Source organism: Aphis gossypii, chromosome X (assembly GCF_020184175.1).
Source record: "Aphis gossypii isolate Hap1 chromosome X, ASM2018417v2, whole genome shotgun sequence".
NCBI lineage: Eukaryota > Metazoa > Arthropoda > Insecta > Hemiptera > Aphididae > Aphis > Aphis gossypii.
The window spans coordinates 16,472,825-16,495,411 of NC_065533.1; the positions used below are offsets into that span (position 1 = coordinate 16,472,825).

The 22,587-nt window shown below is 29.1% G+C and overlaps 1 protein-coding gene across 2 annotated transcripts; it reads left to right on the top strand.

Moving 5' to 3' along the window:
* The first annotated feature begins 1,247 nt into the window (after positions 1-1,247).
* On the top strand, positions 1,248-22,519 carry LOC114128505 (uncharacterized). 2 transcript variants are annotated; one of them, XM_050206272.1, is made up of 19 exons: positions 1,248-1,668; positions 7,977-8,062; positions 10,271-10,532; positions 16,200-16,481; positions 16,580-16,712; positions 16,793-16,935; positions 17,030-17,347; positions 17,553-17,660; positions 17,725-18,200; positions 18,274-18,398; positions 18,635-18,795; positions 18,895-19,073; positions 19,545-19,684; positions 19,773-20,009; positions 20,122-20,272; positions 20,336-20,494; positions 20,590-20,756; positions 21,258-21,419; positions 21,613-22,519. In XM_050206272.1, the coding sequence occupies exons 1-19, from the start codon at positions 1,593-1,595 to the stop codon at positions 21,821-21,823; spliced, it is 3,576 nt and encodes a 1,191-aa protein (XP_050062229.1). In that variant the 5' UTR covers positions 1,248-1,592; the 3' UTR covers positions 21,824-22,519. The 2 variants fall into 2 exon arrangements, with proteins under 2 accessions (XP_050062229.1, XP_027848827.2); XM_027993026.2 differs by having other exon boundaries at positions 17,048-17,347.
* The last annotated feature ends 68 nt before the right edge of the window (positions 22,520-22,587 follow it).

Consider the following 22,587-nt stretch of genomic DNA (forward strand, 5'->3'; position numbering starts at 1 on the left):
ATATACTAAGTAAGCAATCAGTCTGTAAAAGATACTTTTTAAAAGTATATTCAAATATAGGTACAGATATTTATTTTGAAAAGTATTTATCATACGTATTTGAATACTTAGTAAAAAAAAATGGTAGCTAAGGTTAACGTAAATATAAATACTTAAAATAATATTTATAAATACTTTTAAATTTTTATAAAAAATATTTTTACTCATTCTAATGTCCTAACAAATGTGTCATTTTTTTTTTAGTTTATAATTGTTTGTTGGTACTATTTTTTTTTTAATTTTCTAAAACAGCACATCATTGATAAGGGAACTTATGAACGTGATTATACAATGTCACATCGTCACTCGTTTATTGTACTTATACACCGTTCACTGTATAACACATTCTAGTTCTTACATAAAGTGTAATATTTTTCAACACACATTCAATAGAAATAGTTTATTTTATATCAGCAAGTGGTCTATAGGCACCGCCCCATCCGTCCGCCTACGGCACGGCGTTTTGATTTCGTGAGAATTTCACAAGACGTAATTTCGATAGACGCTGAGCGTTCTTAAGTGCGTGACGGTATGGCGTACACCACGCTATTTCATTGGTAGATACGTTTGCCGCTCGCCTCGACGTGTAGATAATAAAAAATTATTATTTAAAATAATACTATTTACACAGTGGAAAGACCGAAGATTACCGTCGTTGTAGTTTTAAATATTTGTTTTCTTTTTCAAAGTCACCGAAATACCGTTGCAAAATAAAATACACTAAATCTCGTGGTATTTTGTATTTTACTCTTAAGAAACCATTTCTTAAACCAATTATTAGCCACGCCCCAGCAACAATGACCTAACCCCTGCCTCCTCCCGTAAATATGGCTTACAAAGAGTTTTATAACAATACGCATAATAACATATATAATATATATATATATATATATATATATATATATATATAAGTATAATATTGTATACATTTATGGACAGTAATGGAAATTATTCGTGTAGTGACAGCTGAATCGGTTCGACGAACTCACGATATCGGTCCCCTCTGCTGTATTCATCGTACAAAAAACCACACACACACACACACACACACAAACGCGAGTTCACACCTCGCGGAGCCGGCGGCGCTATTTTCCCGGAAGTCGGATCTCCCGGACACAATAGTCGCGCGCACTTCCGGATTCGTGCGTGGACGTTGGCCCAAGGACGGTGGATATTCACCCGTGGAGATCCCGGGAGCTCACACAGTTCACAGCGTCCGCCGATCTTTTAGCTCCGCGCCGTCGATCCGGTCGGTTGTGTTTTTCAGTCGTCCGACAGTCGAACCATCCACCATACGCCGCGTGTCTCCCGCGAGTCATTAAATACACTACGTTTTTCATTATTTTTTTCCGCGGACATCGACGGCACATCGAACGTTTTCTTTCGCAATTTCCACAGTTGATTTTTTTTACCATTATATTTCATTCGATTGTACATCATATCCACTCGCATACGACTCTTACTAGCGTGGACCGCCGTTAAACACTTGCTGTTCGTAGTGTCGGACACTCGGATCATGTGCTAGCACTTCTCAATTTGTGATTTACGCGAAAATGACATCAACAAATTGTTTACCAAATATGGTTCAAGCTATCACGGTTCTCACTGTTCTAAAAATGCTAACAAACGGTAAGTTGCAGTATTTTTGTATTTTTATACATACTTATTATTTGATTATTATTATTGGTGTTTAGCCATACAGGTATTTATATATTTTATAAATATTGTTTTGCACACGTAATATATATATATATAAGCTACTGAAAATGAACATATTTTCGTGCAGTAATATAATCATAAAAACTACATAATTTTAGTATATAAGCTCCACGTGATAAAAATTGTATTGGATTTTCTAGAATTATAAATATGAAAATGGATCTCATTTTTAGTAAATCGCTTTTATCGCTTGCCGTGTGCAATTCAACAGCGAATTCTTAATTAAAATTTGGGTAGTTTTGCAGTGCGGTCGAAAATTCGTTAACTTAAAATATATTTTTCGAATCTGGTTTTATGCTCCCCCTCAGCACACCACCAAAAGTATCCATCGCGATTTCGCAGAATATATGCGCCGGCTTCGAGGGGCTGTAGCTACTGGTCAACAATAATAGTAATTAGTCCTTCCGGTCGGCGTAGTCACAGTAGTTGCGCACATAATGCAAACTCAGGGTCCAATGGCCCTGTAATTAAATTACCAAACGATCCGTGGAATTCTAATAGAACAAAAAAACGTTCAATATCGTACCCATATACTCATTACACAATGTTATGACTTATACATAGGCATAAGTACCGAGATTTTTAATTATTGTAATTATTTATCTGTGATTTTACAATGATCGACGCGTTTGAGTGAAAGATTTGACGGGATGACGCGTACCATTACATCAGTAGCTTATTTTAAATATATATAATTGTCCATTTTTACGCATGCCTATGCGATTTTCTACCGGGCTAGCCACGAATACAGGTTTAGTGAACCGATGAAAAAAAAATGCAATTAGGGATGTAACTTGGTCCTTGACATAAATACGTATAAATTAATTAACTCTCTCAGACTTTGGCTATTATTTTTGTTATAATTATACATCATTTTTATTTACAGTATTATATATCACAAAAATAGTATTAAAAATTAAAAAAATTAGTATTTTTGATTGTTAATTAATTTGCAAACAGCAATAACTATGTATAAAATTTTATGAATTTGTATTACAATACATGAAATCATATAATATCTAAGAATATAATAATCATAAGTATAGAAAACATTTTTTGTTTAGGTTTTGAATTTAGCACATATTTACCAAACTATATTTTAGACTTAAGAGGACGTCGCACCCGATTTGTTGTCTCCGTCTTACACACGAACGTCATAGTGAAAACGCATTTATGCAGTCTGAGTAGAACTCGTTCAATTTTGGTTATAGAGTAAATATTGATATGTAGGTATATTGTATATACATAATACATATACTTATTATAAAATTGAATTGTGATAATATTTTTAGGGCAAGACGCTGTGTTTTTTCTATTATTCCTAATATAACGTTTATTACATTGTTTAGAAACAGCAAAAATGTCAAAATTTTTAAATGACCTTTAACTTTTAAAAATATTCTCACAATTCAATTTTATAATAGGTACCTATATTTATTCTAGAACCAAAATTGAGCGAGTTTTACTCAGACTGCGTAAACACGTTTTGTCTGTGTCGTACGTATGTAAGACGGAGACAACACACAGGGTGCCTCGTCCTCTTAAGTCTATAACCATAATTAGAAAAAATGTATTTATTCTTCATTTATTGAAAATATTATTTTGATTTTTGTTTGAAATTAATATTTTACTTATTTTGTATTTATTTTTCATTTTTTGTTATTAATTTAATATAAAAAGCTTTAATTTGCATTACAATACCATCGAATTATTAAATTATTATTATTTAGAGTATTTAAAAAATATGAGCTTAGCTCTAATCAATATTCCCAATATTGTTTTAAGCTTTCTTTATTTTTGTAAGTGCTCTATATTAAAAATAATAATTTGTTTTCACTTTAACATTAGGTAATACTATAATTTGTATCTAATACAAATAATTATTATATGATTAAAGCCATTAGAAGCCATCAGCATTGTAAAAACACTATATAATATTATAAATTTATTACATGTATTATAAAATCATATGATATATATGGCTTACACTTTACAAATAGATTAATCATTGGATTTTTTTTTTTAGTCATCTTAAATACTTTTATAAAGCATTTTTATAATAGATAAAATTACACTAAGTTCATAGTAAACTTTGCGTGTATAACTTTAAACTCAAAGCTTATAATTGGGTTTTCTACATATTTACGAAAAACATCAGTTATAATAATTGAAGTTAACACAACTAAAGAAGTATGATAATTTAATTCACTGTTATGACTCATATTTATGTAAAAAAAACTAAAAAAAACCTACTTTTTTAGTCATTCAGAGCAGATCAAAAATTATTTTTTAAACGATTTGATATGCAGTGGCGTACCAAGGTGTACTCGTATTGTTTTTTAAGTTAAATTTAGTATATCACTCCAATATCTAGGTAGGTTTTTTGGACACAAATTCGAAACAGAGAACCTAAATTTATTGTAATTAAATAAAATATTTTCACTTTCATACTTGTTTCATTTAGAAACAAGGTATCATTTAGACTTAAATTCAGCAATCTACTGAACTAGATGATCTCAAAGTTATAATAGTGTCATATAATATTAATAATAATATTAAATTATTTAATTTAATTTAATATTTAATTAAATATTTATAATAATATTATACGAAAGACAAATTTAAAATACCATATTAGAAGTAGTCATGTGAGTAAGTTAAAATATGCTAGACACAAGATATTCATTTTAAGTCGTAAAATGTATATAGTTTAAAAAAAAATAAAACTGTGTATGTCGAGATTTGATTTATAGTAAGTATTAGGTTTATTTCGTCTTGAGTAAAAAAACTTAATTTTGATTCAATAATAAATTATATGGCATATGGAAAACGATTCCAAGCGTTCTATCAGCCTATATTTCTAATGATACCTTAGAATGTCCTTTCATTCTACGTATATTATTTTATAATTGCCAAAAGTAGTTAATTTTTAAATAAGTATATTAGCTATTAAGGTATAGATCGAACAAAATGATGTAAAGAATAAATAAAATATATTTCGTTTTATAAAGTTAACACTTAATATTTTATTGGTACCTATTGATTTAAACATAATTATTTTTGCATACGTGTTATTGAAATTTAATGATTATTGTAATTTTTGTATTAGAAACCTTGGTAATACGTATTTTTTAAACTGGAGTTATTAAAATAAAAAATGTTATACATTTCTATCTACATAGTAATCACAATTTTACACACTATTTTCGTTATTTTGACGGTTTTTTTTTTAGAAAAATTAACTTTAAACGCTTATAAAAATGTGTGTAGCTTTACGCTAACCTTTTTTTTTTAAAATTTTAGTTGTAAAACTTTTAGGAGGAACTTTATATTACTTTGTCAAATCTTTTTACTCGCAAAAAAAAATGCGATCATACATAAAGTAGATAATTTCAAAAGTCTTTAAAGAGCCAAAATATTTGGGAAATTATATTTTGTCTAGAAAATAACAAATCCTAAAACATAAATATTTAGTGAATATTCATAGTAATGTCTGTCTGCCTATCGCAGTCTATATACCTAATTGTGGCGAAAAATTAGAATCGGACGAAATTTATTTATTGTAATTCAATAGAATACTCGTTATTTGTTTTCTTATTCATTTATCATCTATGAATTACAATGTCTACTAATAATATCTAAATTATTTAAATTTCGAGCCCCATATTCCTGCGTGTTACAACATTATATTTGTACATAATATTGTGAATCGGTTCCGACTTTGCGAACGTTTCATGGTCACCGAGAGTGCGTATAGATCGTAACGATAACACCCCGAGGTTCGTTGCACTCTTTTGTCGGATAGATCCAAACGCCACAAGTTATTGCATGAGTGATTCGCAATAGAAAACAAGTGTTAAAGGACCAAATTATTATAATAAGCTCCACACATAATAGACATATTATAACTGGTGCAGTACATATATTATTATGTGTGTGTGTGTATATTTGTATATGTGTTATGAATGTATTGTGTCAATGAAATGTGAGTTTTTACATTAAATAAAAATTAAATAATTGTGCTCCAAAAGTTCGTTAGAACCAACAATAGGGTTTAACTTGTTGAGCTATTGATAGTGAATAGAAATCCATTTTATATTTATGAAGTCATCGAAGGAAATAGGAACGTTCGTAATGCCAATTGCTTATTATTGAGTACAATAACGCGTCTTACTGTTTATCGACTATTTCATTACCTCATATCCGCCACATCAATTAACCGGAAATGAGAACATTATGCACATACTTATTGTAATATTATTCCTGTTTAGTGTGTACAGTGTCAGCAGTTTAGATGTTCGATGACGATTGGCGATTCGTCACTGGCATTTGATACACGATCAAATAACAGAAAAATAATCGTACTATATTTGCATTTTAAAAATTTAAGGGGATACGGACCCTGCACTGATAATATGTAATAATAAGTATAAAGATAAAATGTTCAATTTTGTGTTGTATCCAATTTTTTTCAATTTGTCCTTAAACGTTTACAAACAAACAAATGTTTTTGTTGTGCCGTTATTGTACCCTCAAAATGTTCACTGGGATAAGAACCACCTGAATCGTCCTTAACTAATCTCAAATCCTGTTCAGTTGTCTTTAATAATAATTGTTACTAATCGCGAAATTTCGCACACAATATACACGATTAGATTATTATTGTGAATTGTGACACATTGTGAGTAACCGGATTAACACACGGTTATGGTGGACTTTTGTGCACAATAACGGATTTCGGGTATTGTACTTTTTTTACCAACGATAATGGGCCTGCCAAACTGTGTCAAATAACAATCGAACGTTGACTGGCAGTCTGCAGGAAGTCACGGTGAGTTTTCCTTGTTTCCGGTCCTGTTACCGCTGGGTTTACCAACCTCTGCACGCAGACATTTCCCCTCATCTCCACTATTGACCTAGCCCAAACGTTTTAATCCAGTATTATAATAATTATTTAATATTTAAAAAAAAATGAAGAGTTTTTAATTTTATAAAATTGTATCGGTAATTGTATAATGCGTTAATCGCAATATACAAGTGTATTATATTATTATTATAAAATATGTCTTGAACAATATTAACATCGTAGTCTTGCGCGTATCACTTTTGCCTATTCGATACGCCGCCTTAAAACCAAAATAATTTGTAAATTGTAATAAAAATTAGTATTTTTTTAAAATTAATATAAGTAAGTTTTAGTTAATCAATTTCTTTAGCTGTTTATAATCATCAACAAATATTATTGATAAACCATGTTTATTAAATGATAGACAGAGAAAAATGTTTTGTTAGCTCTCTGTCGTCATTTGTGTTGTATATTATACAGCTAATTATTATTTTATAATTTATCGTGTTCAAAACATAAAAGTTTAAATATATAAGTTACAATATGCAGATATACTATAATATATATTTTAATACTGTTTTTGATAAATTAAATTTAATGTCAATGATACCTTAAACATATTTTAATTCCAGCTCATCCTATTGCATTATAATATACAGTTTCAGTGTAAGTAATAATGACAGTCGCGATATCGCATTAGTTTTTAATTATATATGACGTATTGATAGTTTAATTGATAAATTGTACTTGACACAAATTAATAACCCCCTACTCATAAAAACCCACACCATAACTGACATGTATGATTTGCATTTATTTGTCTTTTCATACTATTGAAATTTTTTCGTGGACGGAAAGGACGTATACAAAACCATAACTAGTTCGCGTCACACTCTCACACTACGATGATGAAAATGTTATTTACTGTTTTTCGATTTCATATATTACTATAGTATATCTATAGCTCTTGAACACATATCTACCTATATAGGTTCATATATCATTAATGCTCGTACAGTATCCGTATTTCATCAAGTGATGTAATCTCTCATCGTTCAAATTATCTATCACAATTTTATTAGTTTTAAAAATTTGATTTAATTTCAACACAGAATTACATACACGCAGATCTGATCTAATATTCACACATTGTGCACCCAAGATAGCAAAAATGAAACAAACTCATTACGTTCTATACGTAGTGTGTCTTGTGGTGTTTTCATCTGCATATTCCGCCGGTATAATACAAATGCGCGATTTCATTTTTTATTTAATATTAGGGCACACACTTAAATCATATTTTCATAAATTAAATCGGTCATGATATGTAGCTAACAATATTGTAATACACTTGATAATTCATTTTTTTCAGCACAAACAACATGCAATCAAGGTATCGGCCGAATTGTTTACGAAAGACTACCAGACCAACAGTTACAAGGATTTGACGACGACGTGGTGAGTATACGTATACTATTATATTAGCCTATTACATATATTTGGAATCACGTAGGCATGGTGAAAAAAAGTTTCACATTGATTTTTACTTATATTATAGCGTTTTAGATAATTCAGTTTTCATAATATTCATCTATATTTACAAATTTTTAAAACTTTCTATAGTGTTGAATTAATAAGTTGATTACTAACTTAAAAAAGTAAAAAATATGTGTTAGTGGTGTTTAAAACTCAAGTATAATACTGTAACATTAATGTTTGACAAGGTTCTAAATTTCCATTAATACGATGTAACATATAAATTAATTGAGATTACCTATATTTCAATTGCTGATCTGCATTTTTTCTATTAAATTATTAAATTAATCAGAATTTGTATGTACAATTATTAGTTATAAATTATTATAAATATACAATTTATTTTTAGTTCATAATTTTTCAAAAATATTATTATATACAATTAAAAAACATATTATTCAGAAGATTGGTAATTATTGCAATATTTTATATTAAAGCTTTTTATATCTGGAACTACTGTTCATACTACTGATCTACCTATCGATTCCGCAGAGCTTTAAATTTAGTTTATAGAAGCTATCCACACGTTTTTGACTGTCTTTATATTTTATTGAGTTTTTATTATTAAAATAACTAATTAAACAAATTTATAGTGTCAACTTTATTAGTATATAATTTATTTAAAAAATCTATATTTTGATGTATATTGTATATGATTGACTCGTTGTACAATACTTTTAGAATAATATATAATTAATAGGTATAATTTATAAAAAATAAAAATAATGATAGTGTATATTTGATTAAAAATAATGATTTAGTTTATAAGTGTTGAGGAGTTAAACAACAATTAATAAAATATTTTATAGTTAATAATTTAAAATATTAAATTCATTCGGTGAAATAAATAGCATACGAAACGATATACATTTGGTAGAATCGAAATACGCAATTATTTTTATACCAAGTCCAATCAGAATATCGTCTAAATTTTCACGTCTCTTTTTTTAGATTCATATTTTGCCAAGTTTATTTAAATCGTATAATTAGTAAACAGCTAAACTAAAAAAAAAAGAATAATAATAGGTACAACGACTGGGTTTCGAGGACTCATTCAAGGTTCATTTAAGATTTTAAAATTGTTTGTAGCTACATTTCACATGTTCGATTTTATTATAATTGTAGTGAGCCGGTCTTGGTGAAGATGGCTCAGCACGATTTAACGACGAAGTCCACTTTGTCGTATGTCTTCTTCAGAGAGCGTAGGAAGTTTGAAGTTAATAAACAACTCGTTTATAAGTTTGAATTACAAGTTATTTATTCACTGAGACAATGTATATAATAAAAGCTAGCCCGATGTGTTGTTAAGTATAGAACAACCCCATCGGTCTATGCGTGAGTGAGGCTTAACTATGTCTAATTCTTAATACTACCACAACCCCTTTTATATTAAACTATTTTGGGCGTAGTCCCCAAAATATACGTACGTGTCATGGTAAACAGGAAATTCGACTATAAGTTTCTATTTCGTGTTTACTACGACCAATTATTTAAATTCATAATTTTAATCCTAAGAATCTATATAAATTATTATTAAAACCATGTTCATAATCCAATTATCTAATTATCTATTATTAAGTATAATATATTAATATTCAATATTCTAAATCTAAACAACTAATATCAGTTCAGGGTAACAGGAATGATGTAATTAAATAATAGTGTAATATGCCGGATTACTACATAATTAAAGCTGGAAATTAGGGCTCTATAGCTACAGTCTGTGAGACTGTGATTATTGTACTGGCACGAATTAATCGTGGATACCGCAGACAAAGGCTCTTAAATAATAAATAATAAACGAATATTATTATTAGATATCTTTCGTAATTTTGTCTTTAAAATCGCATGATGATGTTTTTAAATATCCGTATGATATGAAAATCGTCGAAAAATAAATAAATACCAAAGTTTTTGTTGTTGAATAATATGATACATGTCGATAATTAATGACTTCACGGGGTCTTAAGTAACGGCATCTACTTTCCCTTCCATTGCTTTAATAAAAGGACCGTAGTATTGACCTAGTCAGTGTAATGGTGTAAACATATTCTAAGTTAGTTTCGTAATAAACTACCGTATGTATTCACCATCGCCGTCATAAATTCATACTTATTATCTATTTTACAGGTACGCGACACGGCTCCACCATTCCGAGTACTGGAAAAGTGCCAAGAGCTGTGCTTGCGCGACCGCACGGCCACCAACAATCTTGTGCGAACGTGTACCTCATTCGACTTCCAACCTGGTAGCAGGATCGCGTCATTTAGCGGCACGGTGGAGTACGAAGAGTCTACATGCTATTTGACCAGAGAACAGGCGCACCCTGAAGGCATTGGCGTTCTGGTGTTAGTGCCTAACAGCGTACACTATACTGAAGTCTGTCTGTCGTGTAAGTATGCTGAAATTCACAGGTATTTAGTTTTTTTTTTTATCGCTAAGTCCTGTCTTATACTTATAACTTCAAGCCATGGACGCTGAAGCCGCATTAATACATATTACCTAATAGATCACTCGAAAAATTATAATATTTATTTAATAATGTTAATAATGCTTAATTTTTATATATATATAAATAAAATAAAAAATACAAACAAGTATAGAAACAGTGGACAAACCAATGTTTGTCGGCTAAAGAGAAAATTATGAGTTATCAATGGCAAACATCAGTAGATAAAGAGAGAATTAGATAAATTGTTAGAGGTAGATAGAGTATTATGAATAGAGCAGTATTTTTTAGTTTGACTTGTTGGAGCCCTGAAGCTCTAACTTTGGCTAGTAAAGAAGGGGAATCAATAAAACTAGAAAAGAGTTTGGAGAGAAATTTAAATAAAATATTTTGATTAAGTAATTGGAATATCTATTGTTAAATATATTTTATAAAAATACAACGAAAACCATAAAAATTGACTTTAGACGAGATTTGATGTAGATTTTGTTGAAACGACTCATTTAAACTGAAATTCCAACATGGATATAATAATATGTTATGAAAAAATGAGACAGAATACATATCATCGTTTAATACAAATATTAGGTTTAACGGGTTTCTATTGTTAAATCCTGTGATGGTAATCATTTGTTTAAACAATGACAGTAATATTATACATATATATATATACTTTAAATGGAATGAACCGTGTAGTGTGAATAGGATGGTTTTCAAAGTTAAATAATTGTTTCGTTAAAAATATTGTTTGTAAAAAAAGTATGCATATTTTTAATAAATTAATTTTTATAGATACAAAAAAAGTTATAGCTGCATAAAAATTACTTTTGTTTGTTAGTTAAATTCTAAAATACTTGGAAAATACCTTCCAAATACTGAAAAATGAAAAAAAATATAAAATTTTACCTTGATTAGAAATTTAATTTAATTTGTCGAAATCATGTGAATCATAAATGAATAAACAATGCCCTTGAGGATAAATAAAATAAAATTCAAATAGTACCTAATATCTACCCTCAAATATTGTATGATGTTACTTGAAGTGTATAATATATTTTTATGTTTCGATAGTTGTAATCAGTTTTTGGTGCTTTTAAAAAATTAAAAAAATAGTAATAATAAACTCTTATAAAGCGCCTTTCTCACTAAAAATCCGATGTTTTAACTCCTAAAGCCTAAAGGTAGTTCATAAAGATCATTTGAATGTTGGATCTAAACTAACTTAAATAAAATCATATTAAATAACTATTAAAGTTTTCATACGAAAAGATCATAGAAAAACTTCATAACAGTAATATCAGATTGTACAGTACTAACTAAGAATCCGAACTTATTATTTAATTTTATTAACACGAATCAATTTTATTCGTTATTTTTTTTTAACTTTACCTTACGTTTTTTACTTATAGAACTTATAATTGATCACACTCGGCAATTAAAGCGTATGTGTCATAACCAGGTATACATATCGTACTTAGTTTATTATTGTTCGATACAAAATACAAACTCTGTAAAAAAATCTATTATCTATTGCCGTATTGTAAATGTAACTTAATTATTCTTTGTAACTATTCTTTCAATCAGATCAATTCAAACGCTCATACATTGAAATTAATTATGTAAGAAACAACGGTAGGCAAATTTTATAATTTGATTTACAAATCTATTAGTATCCACTATAATAGTAGTATAGTTACTGAAACTTCTATAATGTGTCAGTCGTGATTGAAAACTTTTTCCTATATAGTAGTAATAATATTAAAAAGACATCAGATTTAGATGTATGTAGTTTTATATAGGTATATATATATCAGGGCTTCAAACCATAATGATTTTTTGTGGTTAATGGTTTTAGTTCGTTTACTATTTTTTTCGGTTTTAAAAACTGGTTAATATTGGTTTCATATTTTATAGTTTTTTAAAACCGTTTTTAAAATTAATAAAACCGGTTAATTTTGTTCTTTTAAAAATATATTATATACTTTTTTTTTATATAACAACTTTAAAATATTATTAAATCGTGGTTCGTGCATACCACTATAATTTTTCATATTATTACAGATTAAATAAAACTAATAAATTAATTAATCTGTGATATTATTACAAACATGAAACAACACAGTCGGACCAACTTAGCAAAATCTGTAAAATTAAATATTAATATATTATTATTCATAATAATTAAACATTTTTTTTATTTCCGTTTGAGAATTAAAAATATTCTGGTTAACTATTTCGTTTTCGTTCTATAAAATAACTAATTTTGGTTCCGTTTTTGTTTTTGTTCGTATACATTTTCCAATAAAACCGGTTAATAACAAAAACGGTTTTAACCGTTTTGAAGCCCTGATATATATATATATATATATATATATATATATATATATATAACGAGATAATTCATTTGCATTCGATAACACGAAGATTTGATATTAGAGTTAGCTTGTTTATCTATATGTCTATATTTTATCGCAGAAGTTCGAAAACACGAAAGTGTATAAATTTGTTTCAAGTTCTTTAGGTTTTGAGTCATAAAATGTCTACTAGTAATAAGAAAACAGTGAGTTTTCGGAATTTTGAATATTATCAATTTCACTTGGTGTTTACCAGTCGTTTATAATATTAATTTAGTGAAATGTTTTACATTCTACGCGTTGATTCTATGATCAAGGTTTTTATGTCAATAGCGGAGGACGATGTTACGTATAGTTATACATTTATAATGTATAAATTATTGTCACCTCTCCTGGTTAATTAGACATGCCCATGTGCAGCGAGTAGATATAAAATACTCAATACAGATATAATTTATCGTATAACAGTTCACCTATCGCCAATGATCGATTCCATAGATATTCGATATGTAGTACCTACGGGTAATAACTACGTAGATACAGTAGGTACATACATACTATATTATTATTACAGCGTTTTTTTTTTCAATTTGATTTTAGCTGTAGGAACATATTTGTTGTCAAAAAACAAAAAATTTTTTTTTTACATTACTGTACGTACAAAACGATAATATACTTATGAAAGTTATGATTTCAATACTGTCAATGTTAAAATGTTCTAATAATTAGTAATAGTAGTTGTTTAAATATTTAAATCATGTTATACATTTATTTTCAAATATTTTATGACGATTTCTAATCATTAGGTGCTGTTGATTTTTATAATAAAATATAAATTGAATTTTTTATTTTTGTTATTGCTATTTTCTAGTTCGGAACTGTATTATTTAATATTATTATTTTATTGTTTAAACATTTAATAAAATAAATATTATTACTTAATGGTATTTAAAATTTGATTTTTAGATAATGTGAAATGTATTAGTATCTAAAATTTAATAATTAACTATCATAAATTTTAAATCGATATTGTCAGGTTACTTGTCAAAGTTTTCATAATAGAAGGACTTGATTTAGATAAAAAAAAAAAAATGAACAAATGAATAAATAAAAGTACCTAGGTAAATATTTAAATATTCTCAAGAAATTAATGTTTTACCAATAAATTATTTTTAAAGTACTTTTTTTTTTCTTTTTTTCTGTTATTTTTAAGGGTTAAATATACTCTTGAACATTATTAACTATTAAGTTACGAACTAATCAATTTTTCCAAATGTTTAATATTCATTTTCTTATTTATCATGTAATTTATCAATGTAAGTACCTACTTTAGTCATTATAATGGGTATATAATTTAAATTTTACTGTAAAATAACGTTAATTTTAAGCTCATTTCAAAGTACCTATATTTTTATTACTTTAGTATATTTATTAATTTATTATTTTTAAACATAAAATATCCAAATCTGATTGCAGAGACAATTTTATATTATTTATATATACCTACATATATTAAAATAAATAATATTACACGTTTTCCCACTGAATTATAAAAACGTAAATTATATTATTATGTAAACATAAATAGTTTACGGCAATGCTATGTATCAAAATATGCATTTGGATCCTCTGATATCCCATTGTATTACAAAAGTTCAATTTTTATTTTTTACTTCGACCTCAATTGACGTATAAATTATCTTTGTTCTGGACAATAATAATCACCCCCGGTCAAACACACTGTGTGCAACCAACCATAATGTTGCGTTATGTGATCGACATGAGGTTAATGACCTCATGTGATACAGATCGCGATTCAAATTGCTGGGAAGTTCAATTTAGATCATTATTTTCAAATACATATAAAATTATTTTTTTTACTGACATAATAATTATTATGATTAATAATTAGATAATTTGAATTGAATAAAATTATTATTTAGAAACATATTTTAAAGGTATAATGTATATGTATATGACAAATACGAATGTATCTGTTTATAAAAAATTTTAAAATTTTAAAACACACTACTAAATACATAATAGAATAGTTGTTATACATTATGTTGTTTTTTTTTTTATTGTACAATAAAAATAACAAATATAAGGGTTTACGGTTGTTTTTATATTTTTTAAATATTCGAGTAATATAAATAATATTAATAATACATAATTAGTAGTATACACATAAATAATGAAAAAGGACAATTATTGTGTTCAATCTTAAGGTTTTTCGTATACAAGAATCACTACGATTAATAGTTTAAGAGACCTAGATCTAAATTAATTAGATACATTGTTTTTTATGATGGATTAGTTTTTGGCTTTGATTCTACGCCTTCTCCGTCGAAATTCGAGCTGTAAATATAAAAGCCACAAACAGTTTATAAAATTCAATATTAATAAATCATAGTCGTACTTATCGGTTGTAGCTTTAAACTTATAAATTATTTTATAAGTATTATAACTTTTATAAATTATTAAATAAGTATTATAATTTTTATAAATTATTCTTGATAGACAAATATAAAGCAAAAATACATACTTAATTTTTTAAATATACACAATTACACACATTTTTATTAGTCTTCAACTTGAACTTATTTTTAGTTAAATAAATTATTTAACAAATATTAATAATGTATAATAATAATAATATATATATAATATATATATTTGAAGTTTAAAAACGTATTAGATTTGTGTTATTTTTGTTTTAATAGAATCGAGGATTTATAGTCTATACTTTATAGTTTATAGAATATCGATATATTTAAATTTTAAATAAATTAAATCGAGATTTAATAATATTATAGATGTACATGTTAAAAGCCACAAATTACTATGCTTAGTGATAGTGCCTAATGAATATTATTGTATTTATTATTTACATCGTACAATCGTACATTTATACCATATTTAATAACTGTCGGCGAATTAACCAAAAAGGCTATAATAGTATTAGATAAATTAATTGTTTATTCTATGTTAATTGTTTCCAAAATAAAGATAAATATAAAAATATTAATCTAATATTAGAAATATCACGCATCCAATTTAAAATATCGCGTTTATAATTAACCATATAGGTATTAACCTGTTGTTAATTATTAGGTTAAGTTAAATATTATAACCAATAGTGGTAATACAATTTATATACCTAAACAAATTTTCACAAATTCGACATTTCACTACTCTATACAATTTTTGTCCCTTAAAGGAGCAATTAAGTTGATGTTATGCCTGTTTTTTACAGCTAGTAGAATTGAAAGGGAATGTCCGAACAGGCATTATGTTTTTGAAAGACACACCAGGAAGAAACTTAAGTTACCATCTAGTGAATATAAGGAAATGATAGCAGCCAATCGGACAGATTGCGAAGATAAATGTTTAAATGAATTTACATTTGTTTGTCGATCGGCTACCTATGACTCAGCCTCCAAGACTTGTTGGCTAAGTCGGTTTACTCGAAGATCACATCCGGAATTACTAGAAGAAGATCCTAGTTCCGATTATTTAGAAAACACGTGTCTCAATGGTAAGTGAATTTTTTTTTAATAAATATGATTTTTATTGTAATATTTGTTTTATTTTTATTATTTGAACCATAATATAACGAAATTTGTAAATTTACAGTTGAAAGACGTTGTGACGGACCGGTTATATTTGTAAAAGAAGAAAATAAGCGGTTGGGTGGACCTTTTGAAGTGGACATATTCGCCAATCTATCGTTAATCGAATGTCAAGCGCAATGTTTACGAGCTGAAAAGTGAAAAAAAATTAAAATATTTAATAACTTATTAAAATCAAAATTAAAAACAACAATCGTATTTTGTATTGTTTGTTTAGATATTTTTGTCGGTCAGTGGAGTATGACGAACAAATTCGTAGATGCATTATATTTGAAGAAGATTCAATGTCACAGAAAGACGATTTAAGAGTGAGCAGTAGTCCGACACACGACCTATACGATTTAGTCTGTCTAGACAACCGTAAGTTTTTATGATTTGTTTAACACATCCCCCCCACTTTCATTAATCTATCACCTACCCAATGTGTGTGCGCAAATCTCTAACGAAATATCAGGTGGTGATTTGCTTACAGCCAAGGGCAACGAGTTTTCGGACAACACGCTGACATCACACCTTTTCGCTGATGGACGACGACCAGATACGGCGTTTCAACGGTACAGAAACAGCAGACTTGGCGGGGAATTTCATTCGGAAATCACTGGACGATCATTGAGCGAATGTCTAGATGAATGTCTGAGACAGGTGAGTTTCCAATGCCGATCGGCCGTCTACAGTGAACGTTTTAGAATTTGTAGGCTCAGCCGTTTCAACCAGAGAGACGGACATCGTGTGATATACGACGCAGATTACGATTACTACGAAAACTTAATGAGTAAGTGCAAACAATTTATAAACTCAAATATTAACTGTTAAAATATTACTTAATTTGTATATATATATTCATATTCTTATATTCAGAAATATTACAAGATACTTCTTAAAAATAATTTAAAAATAAATCAATAATATTGATCGATGGCATATAATATATTCGTATGCATATTATATTTTTACATAAAAAAAAAATGTATTTCTAGATGGAGGTGCTACTTCACCACCATTTACAAGGCCTGATCCTTTAGGACAAGGATCAAATTTCCTAGGTAGTGGTAAACCACCTTATCCAACGCCTGGTAAACCAATAGGTGAGTTTTAAAACAATAAACTAAAATAGTAAAACAACATGAATAATAATGACTATGATAATAGGAGGCGGGTTCGGTGGCGTTTATGGAGGAGGATCTTATCCTGGTTATTCCAGTACTGCAGGAAGTGGAATAGGTGGAGGAGTTGGTGGAGGAGGAGTAGTAAGTTCAAGTATTGGACCCTATCCAAGTGAAGCACCTGGAGGATATTGGGGCCATGTTGGAGGTCATGGAGCGGACATACCTCCTTTTCTGGGACAAGGAGCTGGAGGAATAGGTGTCAATAATTATGGATTTGGATCTACACCAGCTGTTATTGGATCTTCAATACCACCCTACACACCTTCGGCTATACCAGGTGGATTACCACCAATTGGAGGATCACCTCTTGGACCTCCTTTAGGTATACCTTCTATACCGGGGTACTATGGCGGAGGTGTCGGTGGAATTGGCGGAGGTGTTGGTGGAATTGGCGGAAATGGAATAGATGCTAACAGACCATTCAACATCAGATGTGATGACACAGATGGATTTAAACAAGTATACTCTAATATATATACAATTTATATTTAAATTGAATGTGTGTTAATATATTTTCCAATACCAATAATAGATGGGTGTGCGAATGCGAATGGCAAGAGGATTGATCAAGCGTTTTATTACTGCACCTACATTATCACATTGTGAACGTGAATGCTCGATGGTCAGAGATTTTAACTGCCGATCATTCAATTACAGGTGAATAACGTGCTTTATATTTAATTAAATAATTTCTATTGATTTGATTATACCTACTTTTTGAATGATTTCAAAAATAAGTATATAAATAAATACATAAATAATAGGAATCTAAAATAGTGTAATTGAAAAGTAGATTATTTCAACAAAGCTGTTGTACCGGAAAATTCGATATTAGAAATAGTTTAATATTGAACTCTGTTAATAAGTTATTAATTTTCTAATACCATTCATAGAACCGCACCATACGGGACGCAGAGAGAAAATTGCGAATTGAGTGACCAAGAAACACGATTTGTCGACATGGGAAATCCGGCATTCTTTGAAAACGCACCAGAATACGATTTTTACGAAAAGTCCGCTATGGGCAGTAGAAGTAGTCAAGAGTGTTTGGATGGTACATTATTTATTTTTAATAAATAAAAAAAAAAAACCAATTATCATTTATCCGATTTATGTTATTCGCGATATTAATGCCTTTTTCTACCATTTACAGTGACCCAAGTATGCAGCGAAGACGGAATGGAATTTACGCTGCGTACACCGGAAGGATTCTTAGGAAGAATATATACGCATGGATATTACGACAGATGTTTCTACAGAGGAAATGGTGGAACTGCAAATGTTTTACGGATCAGTGGTGCACAGGGATATCCAGATTGTGGAACGCAACGGGTAATATTATACTGATAAATTTAATTACATTTGGTTATACGTAAAAACATTTCACCTACACGGTATAAGGAACTCAAGCATTATAATATTATCTTTGCGGTTTTATGTATAGTGTAATCACAGATTAGGTATAATACCTGTGAAGAAAAATGATAATCACTGGTCTAAAAATGATTTATTATAACAAATTATTTCGTATAACACTTTAATTTAAAAATGTATAATTTATAAACAAAATACACTACAAATAATTGATATTAAGAATAAAATAAAATATAATATTATAAGTAAAATAATACTGATTTTATTTAATACGGATTTTGTAAATTTTAATCGATGTGATTTAAACTGTCTTAAAATTTGAACTGTAATAAAATATGTACTTTTATGCAATTATACTATTCACTGTATTCTTTATAAATCATATTTTCAATAAAAAAACTAACTTGGTACTCTGATTGTTCACTTTAGTATGGAGATACAATGACCAATATAGTTGTGGTACAGTTCAGCGATTACGTGCAAACCAGCCGAGACAAGCGATACAATCTGACTTGTTTATTTCGAGGCCCAGGGGAAGCTGTCGTCACTTCGAGCTACATGACTGCAAAGTGAGTGGCGTAATTTCATACTCGGCGAGCATCTGTACCAGATGTGTACCTTCATAAGCGTTGTTTAATACTTGATTCCCATTTACAGTTCTGGAAGTCCAATTCCAATCGAATACTTACCGGCGGAGAATTCGCTGAGTTCACGTGTGCGGTTGATGATACTATTCCAGGGCCGACCTACGCAAACAATTGCTGTGGGAGATCCATTGACATTCCGGTTGGAAGCTCAGGATGGATACAACTACGCTAGTGATATATTCGCCACTAACGTCATTGCTAGAGATCCATACAGTGGTAGAAGTGTGCAGTTGATAGATCGTTACGGGTAAGTCTTGTAAACTGTTCTCTTTAGAAACTTGTACTTAAGACATTAGTTTAATTATTAGTGAAAATAATTCAATAAAAACAAAATAATTGTTCCCGGTTTTTGTTCTCAGATGTCCCGTGGATAACTTTGTGTTCCCCGGACTAGATAAGGCTCGGGAAGGTGATGGCCTGGAAGCAAGATTTAACGCTTTCAAAATTCCAGAATCAAATTTTTTGGTATTTGAGGCGACTGTCAGAACATGTCGTGACGGGTGTCAACCGGTAATAATATTACATTGTCGTTGACATTATGATTACACTTATATATTATTGTAAACTCTACAGGCGTATTGTACATTGCACGCTGGAAGAACGGAACCGTCGTTGGGTAGACGTCGTAGGGACTTGAGTGGAAATGATAAAAATAAAACGGCAGTAGAAAAACCAAAAGAATCAGCAGAAACAACACCAGGTGAAGAAGAAAAAGTGCGACAAGTCATCGAGGTTTGTTTTGATGCAAATAGAAACCGTTATGAACTTATAACTATTACTTATAAAAAAATCAATAAATAACACTACTCGGTGGGCCTGTTTCTTAGGTATACGAAAGTCGATACGACATGCCTATGGAACAACTTTTGACGTCGGAACCGGCACCTCAGAGCGTTTGTTTGACGAGCAGAGAATATTATAGTATGGTATTTTCGTTATTCATGTTTTTTGTTCTCTTGATCACGGTATCCATGTCGGCCGGAATATATTACAAGTAAGTACAAATTGCACTGGTCGCAATAATTATTTTACTACCAATAACCAATATTTGACACGAAAATTAATTTAATTTTAATTTTTTTCATTTATGAACTCAATTCATTCTTAAAATTAAAACAAAATATTCTTAGTCTTTTTACGGTTAGACACTGTAACAGATGTTAATACGTATTGCAAACAGTTTTAATTAAAAACTAAAATAAAACATAAACTTTATAATTTTAATTCTACCATTCAAATACGTTCTAATTAAAAAAAGAGTAAGATATATCTGAAAACTTTGTTGAGGTCCTCCTATACTTCCCCCCTAAGTCAATCCTTAAACTTTACTAATGGTTTCTTATTCATTTGAAATATAAAATTACTACCTACTCATTTGCAATGGATATTTTTATCACATACTTATAGGTATGTCAAAAATTGCAATTAATAATCATTTTAAATGTACAATATGTGTATTGTGTTATATTATTACCATAATTGTCATTGATCATAGGCGTTATTGGCTGTTGACGGCTAAAAATGAATTGGCGAACAAAAGTTGCCAAGGAAGTACGCCAAACTGTAGCAGTGGATCAACGGGGAGGATGTCATTTTCGGGCCGTAGTTTCTTCTCGAACATGTCATTTGGAAAACGTAAACCGTTTCTAAATATAAGGTTGGTATTTATTTTATAGTTACTAGTATCGTTCATTGGTCGAAATTCGACCATAAAAACCGTTTTAGTTGTAAAATCAATACGCTCTAAAAGACAATAGGTATTTTAAAAAATCGTCATTTTTAAGTTGTTTTAGATATTGTTATTTTTTAATTCATCAAATTGTATTTTTGTTATTATTCTCGCTGCACAGAGCTCCGGTGGAATCGATGGAAACCGGATCGGCTAATCCGACTGTAATGGTGGTGGGTGGTGGAAGCGGTAGTGGCGGAAAAGGATTCGAAGATCCTAGCGAACCTATTTACACGGATCCGTCGCTTTTCGAACGATCTCGGAGCTTGCGCAGCATCGCGTACTCATCGGCCGGTCAAAACGTATTCAAAAATGAAGCCTTCTGTCACTGATGCTGATTCCATCCATTTGATTTATATAGATTAATGCCTACAAATTATTTATATACTCGTATTATTATAATATGTAATGTTTTTATTCAATGCGTCCAAAAATCAGATCGTCTACGTCACGTATTAATCGGTAACGTGATAAGTTTATACCTCCTATATGAGTTTCGCCAAACCTATCACAACAGTGTAACACGCGTACTATAAATACCAAATATTATGATCATAATAATATTGTATTGTTCTTCCTCGCCTATCTAATTATAATCGAATGTATTTTTTTTTTTTGTGTGTTTGTGTGTTTTTATTTGTCGATATTATATTTTATTATCTCATAAGTTTAAAAGTTAATCGCACACGCCGTTTTGCTAGTATTACTTAAATTTATTCGTGCAATTTTTATTCTTAGATTTAGATTTTTTTTCGGTAGTAGGTTAGATATATATATATATATTCATAAGTACACAGTTTGAATTAAAGTTACACATGTTCGTTATCACTTTTTTTAGTTATCGTCTCTGAAATTGAAGCTTTCATTGTAGGTATATAAAGCTCAATTTTAGTGTCACGTGTTGAAAAAAAATTACTCTAAACACAATATTGGATTTAAATGATAATATATTATATTTACGTCGTGTATCCGTATTTAATTATTATTATTTTTTTTTTTACTTATTTGATAATTTTCACAATCAATTATTTTTCTTATTATTTTAGTTTTGTTAAGGTGAATGTCGGGGGTGTTTCAGTCAAAAGCACATCGTGTG

Bases quoted from the DNA above. Each gene is read 5' to 3' on its own strand.
- LOC114128505 (XM_050206272.1), top strand. From the start codon at position 1,593: ATGACATCAACAAATTGTTTACCAAATATGGTTCAAGCTATCACGGTT. The intron at 10,533-16,199 runs GTAAGTATGCTG...TGTTTTTTACAG, and splicing joins TACTGAAGTCTGTCTGTCGT to CTAGTAGAATTGAAAGGGAA. The intron at 18,399-18,634 runs GTGAATAACGTG...TACCATTCATAG, and splicing joins TGCCGATCATTCAATTACAG to AACCGCACCATACGGGACGC.